General features: G+C 39.2%; 1 protein-coding gene across 1 annotated transcript in view; it reads right to left on the reverse strand.

Annotated features, from left to right (window-relative positions):
* FAM81B (family with sequence similarity 81, member B) overlaps nt 1-8,333 on the reverse strand; it is a 51,211-nt gene extending 42,878 nt beyond the window's left edge. Inside the window, exons 1-3 of the mRNA XM_011989440.1 lie at nt 8,162-8,333; nt 6,770-6,873; nt 3,868-3,932 (exon numbers count right to left, since the gene is read on the reverse strand). Coding sequence (XP_011844830.1) covers nt 3,868-3,932; nt 6,770-6,873; nt 8,162-8,171 — 179 coding nt within the window. The 5' untranslated portion in view covers nt 8,172-8,333. The remainder of the gene's footprint in view (nt 1-3,867; nt 3,933-6,769; nt 6,874-8,161) is intronic.
* Between the last annotated feature and the right edge of the window lie 2,886 nt (nt 8,334-11,219).

Below are 11,219 nucleotides of genomic sequence, written 5' to 3' on the forward strand. Positions count from 1 at the left end.
GTGATGCGCTCTATAAGGCACACTCCTCATGTTCAGTAGAATTTTTAATAAGATTGCAAAATGAGTGATGTGCCTGGTACAACTGGTTTTCCTTTATGTGGAGGCGTCAAGGTTGACAAAGGTTCCAAACAGAGTCCCTGTATCAGTGAGGACAGGGTAGATGTCTGGGTCATACTTAGAGGTAAAGCATATGCAAACTGCAGTGGCAAATTGTTTTGATGATGTTGGGAGTTCCTGTAGCATTTGTGGCCCTCTTGAGATACCATATTATCTTGCTCTTTGGGGGTGGGGGTGGGAGTGGGGGAGTGTTTAGTGTGAGTCTCCAGGGGAAAGAACGCTGTACTTGGAGTCAGAGGACCTGGGTTCAAGTTCTATCTCTGTCACAAGCTACCTTCAACCTCTCTGAGGTTGCCCAGAAGAGGGCTCCCTCTCTGTGCTGTGGAGAGAGGGACTCCTGACCCTCCCACCCGGCTGATGAGATCAAGTTAAAGGATGTGTACCTGAAATACTTTGCAATGTCTTGTAACCAACCAACCAATGTTGTATATATGTGTTCTTACAATTATATATAATTATTAAATGGTATTGTGGGTTGAATTGTGTCCCCCCAAAAGAAATGGTGAAGTCTTAAGCTTAATACCTCAGTATGTGACCTTATTTGGAAATTGGGTCTTGCAGATATAAACAGTTAAGGTGAGGTCCTGCTGGAGTAGAGTGGGCCCCTAATCCAGCATGGCTGGTGTCGATGTGAAGATGGCTGTATGTATGTATGCATGCGAAGGTGGCTGTATGAAGACAGAAACAAAGAGAGACACCATGTAAAGATGGAGGCAGAGATTGGAGTGACACATCTATAAGCCAAATAGTGCCAGAGACTCCCCAAAATCACTAAAAACTAGGTGGGAGACAAGGAACAGATTCCCCTCAGAGCCCTCGGAAGGAACCAATCCTACTGGCACTTTGATTTTGGACTTCCAACCTCCAGAATTGTGAGGTAATACGTTTGTATTGTTTAAAGCTACCCAGTTTGTGGTAGGGAGTTCCCAGCCCAGTAGAAATATAAGGAATTTATTATAGTAGTATCTTATTTCTATTTAGTGCTTATAGTCAATGTATCATTTTCATTGCATTCCCATCACTACCCTGTGGCATAAGTAAAATTTGTCTCTACTCAGGAGGAAACTGAGGCTTGGAGGCTGTGAGTCACTCAGCAGGGAAACATTCCAGTTAGCCTCTCCTCTTTCTCCTACACCACAGCAGCTTTACTTGGGCCAGTTAATGGCTCTTCCTGTTACATTCGCACTTTTCTCAGAGGAGAAAGATGTGTCTTTCTCTCTGCTTCTTAATATGTAACTTGCTGCCAACATCATGTAATTTTTCACCAAGTCACCTTTCCTGTCTGGCTCACATCTCTCCTTGGAGTCCTAAGGGTCTTCTCAGAGGCCCAGAAGTTGAAGGGGGCTCCCTCTCTGCTCTAGAGAACTGAGATCAGCATCAGCCTGACCTCAGTGGAGTTCTCACGCTTGAGCAGAAGGTCTTAAATGTGACAAGAATCCAGACAGCCTCCTGGGAGGGACTGAGCATCATTTGGGTAGCCCCTTCCCTTACTAACTGGGGGTCCCTATGGGTAATGCCCAGTCCCTGCAACTGTGCCCACTCTCTGCAGAGCCTTGCCCATCACAGGTGACGGGAGGCATGAAAAGAAGAAAGAGAAAGAGCAAAAGACTGCACTGTGGCTGATAGCAGCACCATCCAGCCTAATATGATCTATCGATAGAAAGTTCAATCAACAGAGTTTTGTCTTCCTTTCTCATGCATTGTAGTGTGAAATATCTGTGTTCATCATGTAGTAACAAAAGCAATGCATCACGGAATAATAAAGTGTCTGCCATGGTGCTAAGCAAAACCTTGAAAATGAATACTTTCAGACCCTGAACTCCATATTCCACTCAAGAGGGGAAGTCATTAATCATTTATTATTTTGCCCATTTGACTTGCTGAAAGTTTTATGTATCCAGATTTTAAATATCATTCTCTGGTTGTCAGCCAGACCCTCATCTTCACAAAATGTACTCTTGAGAGAATTCCTGAGATATATATTGGCTATAGCCCAGCCTGGAAAACTCTTCAGTATAAAACGTCATTTCCTTGGCCTCCTTTTTGTTCAGGAAAGTTGGAACTTGCCTCATGGACAGCAGAAACTCAGGATTCATTCTCTCTAGAGACTTCCAAATAGGATCCCAGATGCTATCATAGTTCCAATTTGTATTTCCCTCCTTTTCACCCCAGCCATCCTTGCCCCCATTCTGTTGCTGCTACACCATAAGAATGTTCTTGCCTTAGAAACTTTGCTCTTCCCCCAGATGACCACATGGCCAAATTCCTCACTTCCTGGTCTTTTCTCAAATGTCAACTTCTTAATGAGGTCTACCCCAGCCAGCTAGCTAATAATTCGTTTCTCTGCTTCCTGCTAGAATGGCTCCAAATGCATTATTAGATAGCTCCCTGAAGGAGCTTCTTGTCAAATTCTTATCACATTTGAAGGATCTTTGTCTGACTTGTTCACAGGTGTCTCTTCAAGCGCCTAGCATATGCCTGGCACATAGCACATGCTTAATAAATAGATACTAAGTAAGTAAATGGTAACAACCAGTTTTTGAAGATCAAAGAATTGTAAGGATGGAAGAGACCTTAGAACGTATTTGATTCCACGGGAAAAAACTTCCCCCACCCCAGGAGAGTCAGTTAAAGAAAAAAAGAGAAATGTACGGGCAGAATTGATTTTACATTAAAAATTAAATCCCATGGGAAAATAATATACATTCCTAAAGCTTAACCGCCTACTTTATTTCACAGGACAATGTTGATGAGAAATTGTGGGCAGAGTTGAGAAGTAGCAGGCGCTCATCACTGATCACTTGAAACCCCCACCTCATTTTATAGCATAGGCAGATATTGCCAGAGAAGAAATTTTCTTTTTCTCAAGGTCATATAGCTGATTAGAGGCGATGCAAGAGTAGACCTGAGGTGTCCTGGCCTCCTTTTAGTGCTCCTTCCACCACCATCAGCAGCAGAAGAATCAGAAAAAAAACGCTCTGGTACTTTTCTGCTCAGTTAAGCTTAAATGAGCATTGAATACCCTGTTGTAAAATTAGTGGCTATCTGCTCATTGTGAATCAATGAACAAATGTGGAAATCTGAATTGTTACCTTTAATAGAATGTCACCATAATTGTCCTGTCAAAGACTGAAAGCATCCCTCCTTACCCTGCCCCATGGATTCTTATGACCTAGCATTTATCAAGTACTAATAATGCTTGGATGCTGCTCCAACTGCCTGAGGCAGGAAGGGCTTTGTAAACACACCCCATCTGCCTGTCTCTTGAATGTGCATATCTCTGCTCCTAGAGATATTCCCTCCTTGGCTGAGAATTACCCCTTTAGTCCCTGGATTTTTACTTTTTGAGTTGTTATTCTTTGCTGATAGTATTACCTGTAAATATACCCATATAGGTTTTAAGGCCAAACCTCTGAAAACCTGTAATATATATTCAGGACATTTTACGAGTTGATAATGATTTTCACTTAAGTAAAAATGCTTTTCACATAAATCTACAGGAACCTATGGAGGTCGTTTAAAGAAAAGGTAGTTAAATCTGCTTGTTCTGTCAATCAGAAAGGAACAGGATCAGGTTTGTCTTTCTGACATGATTTAGTCTCTCCTGAAGGCAGAGAGCTTAAGGTCTCATTCAGGCACATTCATCTCTGACTGAATAATTAAACACAGGATTTTTTTCTTTCTTGCATGTGAGATTTGTCACAATAAATGCAGTTAATAGTTAAAACTAGTTGTAATTTACACACTTACTTGTCAACATATTCAACTAGATCTGTAGAATTCTTGGTTGACATTTTGGCTGGAGATAATCTTACCTAAAACAAAGGTTACAGATTCAGAATACATCATCTGCTTCTTTGCAGATTACTTTTACGCAGTTTATCTTTAAAGTGTTTTAATTTTAAACAAAAGATATACCATAGACCAGATAATCAGCCCAGTTAATCTTATACATGCCCCCTTTGTACTGCTAATGACTAAAAACAAAATTAAGTTCTGTGGAGCTATGAGAGAGCTATATTTCATAGATTAGGTATCACATTCAAGAAAACTTTTTTGAAAAAGTCAAAGCCATAGATTATTCTTAGATAATTTTAAAATGAAATATCTGATGATTATTGACTGAATTACTAAAGAAGTCTTTACAGACTGAATGATTCCTGACATGCTGATTTCTGAGGAGAAACAGCTAATTTTCAAACACAAAGCCCTGAACTACAAAACTAGCCTATCTAAGTATCCGGATGTCAGATTATTATAGCCAGAGCACAGTCATATACATAATTTATTAACATTAAGTATAGCTGGCCATATGTACACTTAACTGGCAACTTCTAATTCAATAAAGTGGTAGTACTAGAAAGTTCTATTTTCATGAAAGTTGATAATTTGCAGCATTTTTATGACAGGAAAGAAGATGCCCAATGTACTCACTGTTTTTCATATCTCAAAAATGCCTTAAATTCTTTTAAGTTCAAAAAACAAGACAGATTTATCCTAATTTTAATAGCCTATTGCTGAACTGGATTCAATATGGAGAATATGAGTGGTATTCCACCTCAGCGAAAAACTTTAACAAAATATATTCCTAGGATATTTTTTCTTGCTTTATGTTACTGTGTACTGTAATGGTGGGCAGAATATGTTAAGACTCACATACAGAAAGCATTCCTTTTTCAAATGCCCAAGGAATTACTACTTCTTAAGTTTTAAGAAACTTAATTGGATACCTCCCTCCTCTAAAAAACTTAAAGAAAAAAATGTTAAGTCCATTATCAAGGATGCTAATAAAGAACGCCTGACAAAGTCTCTCCTGATCCAGCTCTGTTGGTGGTGGGCGGGCAGAACAGGCTCGAGGCTGCTCATGAGGGAGCCCGTGAGCCCCCAGGAGAGAGCTTTTACCCTCCCCGCATTGCTGAATGGGGTCTGCAATGGGTCTAATGCTGTTAAGCCATGTCTTCCCCTAGAGAGTGTGGAAACTGTCCTAAGTCCCAGAGGACCTGGTGCCTTCTAGCGTGCAGCGTGTTTTCACTCCTGTTTCCCACTGAAACAGTACTGAGTCCTGAGACCTCACGTACTTCATTGTCAGTTCTTTCCTTGTCACCTTTCCACCGCTCCCTCTGGTCTGTGGGGGATCTATTTTTGGTATTTCCTCAGCAACCCGTTGGTCCCTCCTTGTATGTTTGCAAACAGTAGTCCTCTCCCAGTGTTTGTAGAATTAAAGTGTACGATGAATACAGTGTCCAAGAGCACTAACTTGTCCTTTCTCCTTCGGAAGTGTAACAATTAGATCTATGTTTTATTTTTATTTTATTAATTTTTGAGTCTTATTTGAAAGACCATAAGTAGCATCTTCTTAAAAACACACCTACAACACACACTTTTTTAGTGACAAATGTTAAGCACAACGATGGAGGAATATTTGGAAAAGGTATAGAAAAGTTAAAATACAGAATAAAAATTCTCGCTTGTAATTTTGCTACCTAGAACAAAAGCCATTGATGTTGGCTTTTGGTGCAATTTTTTAAACGTAATTTTTAGGTATCTAAGACAGTATTTAAATTTTTATATCTTTGCTAATTGAACATAAGAGTCAGTTCTGTTTTATCCTCATTCCTATAAGCTAGGATGTTGTTATACATAAAAATTGTCTCACAAACAACTTGATGGCTACTATGGGAATTTATCAGTTTTTAGCCATTTCATAATGATACTTTAAAATATTATAGCTTTTTGGTTTTATGGGCTATGAAATACTTTCTGGTATGTGACATACTTTTATTTGACATGATGCCCTATAAGGTGGATATCATTACCTTTACATTAGTATAAGGATGACATTAATTACTTTAAGTAGCTGAAACCCTTATTATGGAAAGAAATTAAGATGTTTATTTTTTATAGGTGAGGAGCTTCAGGATCAGAGAAGTACTAGACTTGCCCAAGATCATGTAGATGATGATGATAATCATACTATAGCCCTTCCTACTTGCTAAGCACTTACTTAGGTGACTCATTCAAACCCACAATAACTTTGTATGATAAGCCTAATTCACCCATTTTACAGAAGAAGAAACAGAGAGGTTAAGTAATCATTTCAAAGTCCCACAGCTAGTATGTGGTACAGCCAATATAATACATACCAAAAATCAATGTTTGATATTATGCTAGTTCTTTACATAACAAGTGACTGCATCTGCCTCTTGTTATGTAAATTACGAAGTGTTAAGAGAAGTACAAAAAAAAGTCTAAAAACACTGCTTTAAAAAAATGTTCTTTTTAACGGAGAAGATATGACAAGTTCTAATAAAGGAAGCATTCTATTTAGCTATACTGTTTTTCATGTTAGAGATAAAGTCTGCACCTTGAGTTTATCATGGTTCCTTTTGAATCATCATAAAACATACATCATGATCAACTTAAAACAATATTAGCCCCATATATTAAAAATTAGTCTAATTAGTGAAATTGTAAATCGAGGCCATTTTTCTTTTCAGCTTGTGTTGTCAGCACTCATTTTGCCAAGACAGAACAAACAGGAAATGTGGGAAAACTATTCTTCCAGGATGTCTGAAACTCTCTGAGCACTCTAAGCTTTAAAAAAGCTGAGCAAAGTATTCTAATTTTAATGTAAATATTGAAAAGTACTTGCTTTCTTTTCTTGGTTATTGGCTGAGCCAGGAAGGGGGCCATCAGGTTCATCTGGCTGTTCCTCTGCAGTCACAGTTGGAGAGGCACTTTTGTTTACATCCGTATCTAGGTAACCAGAATGCTGAATCAGGTCAGGAACTATGGCAAGTGAATTTTTGCAGTGCGGCTAATTTTTTTTTTTTTTTTAATTGAGGAAAGTTTCTGTACATACAGCTTAGCTTAAAGGGAGGCTTTCAATTTGTTTTACATTTCCCTTTTCCTCACTTATCCCAATTCTCCCCCATACCCCTATAACATCTATAGTTAGCTAGAAGGGCATTTCTTTACAGATACTTCTATAAGACTTTTAGAAACTTTGTTAGGATCAGACGGCTCTAAAATAATTGGGAATATATATTTTTTAAATTATACTTTAAGTTCTGGGATACATGTGCGGAACATGCAGGTTTGTTACGTAGGAATACACATGCCATGGTGGTTTGCTGCACCCATCAACCCGTCATCTACATTAGGTATTTCTCCTAATACTATCCCTCCCCTAACCCCCCAACCCCCAACAAGCCCCAGTGTGTGATGTTCCCCTCCCTGTGCCTATGTGTTCTCATTGTTCAACTCCCACTTGTGAGTGAGAACATGCGGTGTTTGATTTTCTGTTCCTGTGTTAGTTTGCTGAGAATGATGGTTTCCAGCTTCATTCATGTCCCTGCAAAGGACATGAACTTATCCTTTTTTATGGCTGCATAGTATTCCATGGTGTATATGTGCCACATTTTCTTTACCCAGTCTGTCATTGATGGGCATTTGGGTTGGTTCCAAGTCTTTACTATTGTGAACAGTGCTGTAATAAACATATGTGTGCATGTGTCTTTATAGTAGAATGATTTATAATCCTTTGGGTATATACCCAGTAATGGGATCATTGGGTCAAATGGTATTTCTAGTTCTAGATCCTTGAGGAATCACCTCACTGTCTTCCACAATGGTTAAACTAATTTACACTCCCACCAACAGTGTAAAAGCGTTCCTATTTCTCCATATCCTCTCCAGCATCTGTTGTTTCCTAACTTTTTAATGGTCACTATTCTAACTGCCATGAGATGGTATCTCATTGTGGTTTTGATTTGCATTTCTCTAATGACAAGTGATGATGAGCTTTTTTTCATATGTTTGTTGGCTGCATAAATGTCTTCTTTTGAGAAGTGTCTGTTCATATCCTTTGCCCACTTTTTGATGGGGTTGTTTTCTTTCTTGTAAATTTGTTTAAGTTATTACCCTGTTGTGCCCAAGCCTTCTGAGGTTCTTCATTGGGATTCATTATTTTGTTTATCTGTAAAAAGAAATATAAGATAGTGAAGTAGGAGAAATTTAGAGACCTCGAGTAGTCCATAAGTACCTGAACTCATGATGCTTGGATTTTCCAGCTTTATTTTTTGTTGATTTGATATTTTTGAAAAAAAATCTCTATGATTTTTTTTCTTTTTTCTTAGGAAGCCAGAGTACCAAGGAATTGTAAGTGCATCCTAACTAAGGTCTTGCTGTTTCTGGGGCCTCTTCCCAAGGGTGACTTAGTAGCATTGTGACTGCAGGAAGGATCTGTGATGTCAATGTGGCTGGCCCTCACAATTGAAGTCAGGAAGTCCCTGGGATTTAGAAGCTTTTAGCGTTTTCTCTAGTGCTCATCGTCATACAAATCACTAAGCCCTTCACTTCTTTGTCTCATGGGGTGGGAAGTGGCCATTGTTAAACTGATATTTCACACTCTTCTCCTGATTTCATCTTCACAGTTTGAAAAGAGACCAGTTATCATCAAGTCGGACCAAGAGGAAATGAAATGTTGCGGTATTCCCAACTCTTTCTCCAAGTATGTTAGGGAGGAAGTTAACTCTTCTAGGTTACAAGGTGACTTCACAGATAGTGCAGCACTAACGAAACGTGACATGGGTCAGAGTTTTACAGAAATAAAAATACTGAACTTTGCCTTTGTAGGGGAAATTTTGTTCAGTTATTTAGCCAAAAAGGGGTGGATGGCTTTAGCTGTAAAATGTTTGTCCGAGTTTTAAAATTAGAATTTGAATGTTTGTTAATACTACTTGGCCTCCATATATGGAAATGATGCTTTGGCTAAGTTGTTGTCCAAATTATGGTATCAGATTTGCCTTGTTTAAAGGCACACAATGTTCAGGATGCTGAGTGACAAACTTTGATCCCACAGATAAAGGACACCTATGATTTGGGCTTCCATGCATATCCCCTAGTCTTAAGCTAAGCCCTTAAAATTCAAAGATGCAGTAGTTCATGGTTTGCAAGCAGTCCAAAAGGCTCATTATGCTACCCTAATCATCATTTTATATAGTGCCAAGGGACACTGATACACAGCAGTGACTAAGAGCAGGTGGCTACAGATTCCGAGAGAGTGTGTTGGAACCCTGACTCCTCAACCTACCAGCTATTTACTTTGGACAAAAGTACATCACCTCTTTAAGCCTCAGCTTTCTCCTCTGTGAAATGAGCTAATAATATCGATCCCATAAGGTGGTTGAGAGGGTTAAATGTAATAATATACTTACTATGTTCAGCTGAGAGCGATGCCAGGAATCCACTAAAAGGTAACTATTATTAGTGGTTATTTCACAAGGTGCCAATTATCCAAGAACTAGACACAAGCAGAGTCTGTGTAAGAAAGAAAAACTAGATTTAACCTTGCTTAACAACTTTTTGAGATTCTTTCTCTTCTTAAATTCAGCTTTTAATCTATGGTATTTGGTTAGAAAAATTGGCCCTATTAAATTAGACAATTTTAGTAGGTTGTTCTCTAAACATAAATGGCTATTCAATTTTAACATAACAATGCACATAATATATATGTGTATTATTCATGTCTGCTCTGGTTTGAATCTCTCCACCAAAACTCATGTTGAAATGCAATTGCCATTCTTTTTTTTTTTTTTTTTTTTTTTTTTTGAGACAGAATCTCACACTGTTGCCCAGGCTGGAGAGCAGTAGCGCAATCTTGGCTCACTGCAAGCTCGGCCTCCCAGATTCACACCATTCTCTTGCCTCAGCCTCCCAAGTACCTGGGACTACAGGTGCCTGCCACCACGCCTGGCTAATTTTTTGTATTTTTACTAGAGATGGGGTTTCACCGTGTTAGCCGGGATGGTCTCGATCTCCTGACCTCGTGATCTGCCCACCTCAGCCTCCCAAAGACTTGGATTACAAGTGTGAGCCCCTGCGCGAGGCCTATTGCCATTCTAATAGTATTAGGAGGTAGAGGCTTTAAGAAGCGATTAGGTCATAAGGGCTGTCTCCTCATGAATGAATTAAAGCTTTTATTGTGGAAATGAGTTAGTCATCACAGGAGTGGACTCCTGATAAAAAGGGTGAGTTTGGCTTAGTATCTCTCTCTCTATCTTGCATGCTTATTTCCCTTCTTTTTATGTTACGATGTAATACAAAGATGTATCCTCTCTATCTTGGACTTCCCAGCCTCCAGAACCATGAGCCAAATAAATACCCAGACTTTGGTATTCTTTTTTTGGACAGAGTCTTGCTCTGTTACCCAGGCTGGAGTGCAGTGGTGCGATCTTGGCTCACTGCAACCTCTGTCTCCAAAGTTCAAGCAATTCTCATGCCTTAGCTTCCTAAGTAGCTGGAACTACAGGCGCGCACCATCACACCTGGCTAATTTTTGTATTTTTAGTAGAGACGGGGTTTTACTATGTTGGCCAGGCTGGTCTCAAACTCCTGACCTCAAGTGATCCCCCCACCTCAGTCTCCCAAAGTGCTGGGATTACAGGTGTGAGCCACCGTGCCAGGCCCCAGACTATGGTATTCTGTTATAGCAGAAGAAAATGGACTAAGACACCTTCCCACTTGTCTAAAATGTGTATGCAAAATCCTCCCCAGAAGTCAGTAATCTTCATATATCTTTCCTAATCTAGGGCTAATAAAAGCACAGAAGTTAAAAATATTCCATTTCAATCTTAAAAGTGGCCTTATACTATAACATATTTAATATAGATCTAAAGACATAATCCTGACATGGTGGTCAGTGATGGGTGCTAGTCAGTGCTGAGGGTCATCAGACAGAAACACTGTGTGTTGTGCACTACACAACTCTCTGAGGCACTCATGGTAACACTGTAGATTTTCATATTTGTTACAATAATTTTTCAGGCATATATTAAGAAAATGTTTCATTTTAACAAAGCAAGAGGATAATTTTCCGACATGGTAGTAAAGGGTGTTGAGAAAGGGGCACCTATTTTTAACTCGCACAAGGAGTGTACAGTGAGGCACTGTCAATGACAGACTGCATATATGATGGTGGTCCCATAAGATTTTAGTGGAGGAGAAAAATTCCTATTACCTAGTGATGTTGTAGCCATCATAACATTGCAGTGCAATGCATTACTCATGTGTATCTAGTGATACTGGTGTAAACAAACTTG

The sequence above is a fragment of the Mandrillus leucophaeus genome, unplaced genomic scaffold (genome assembly GCF_000951045.1).
Source record: "Mandrillus leucophaeus isolate KB7577 unplaced genomic scaffold, Mleu.le_1.0 Scaffold353, whole genome shotgun sequence".
In the NCBI taxonomy this organism is placed as follows: domain Eukaryota; kingdom Metazoa; phylum Chordata; class Mammalia; order Primates; family Cercopithecidae; genus Mandrillus; species Mandrillus leucophaeus.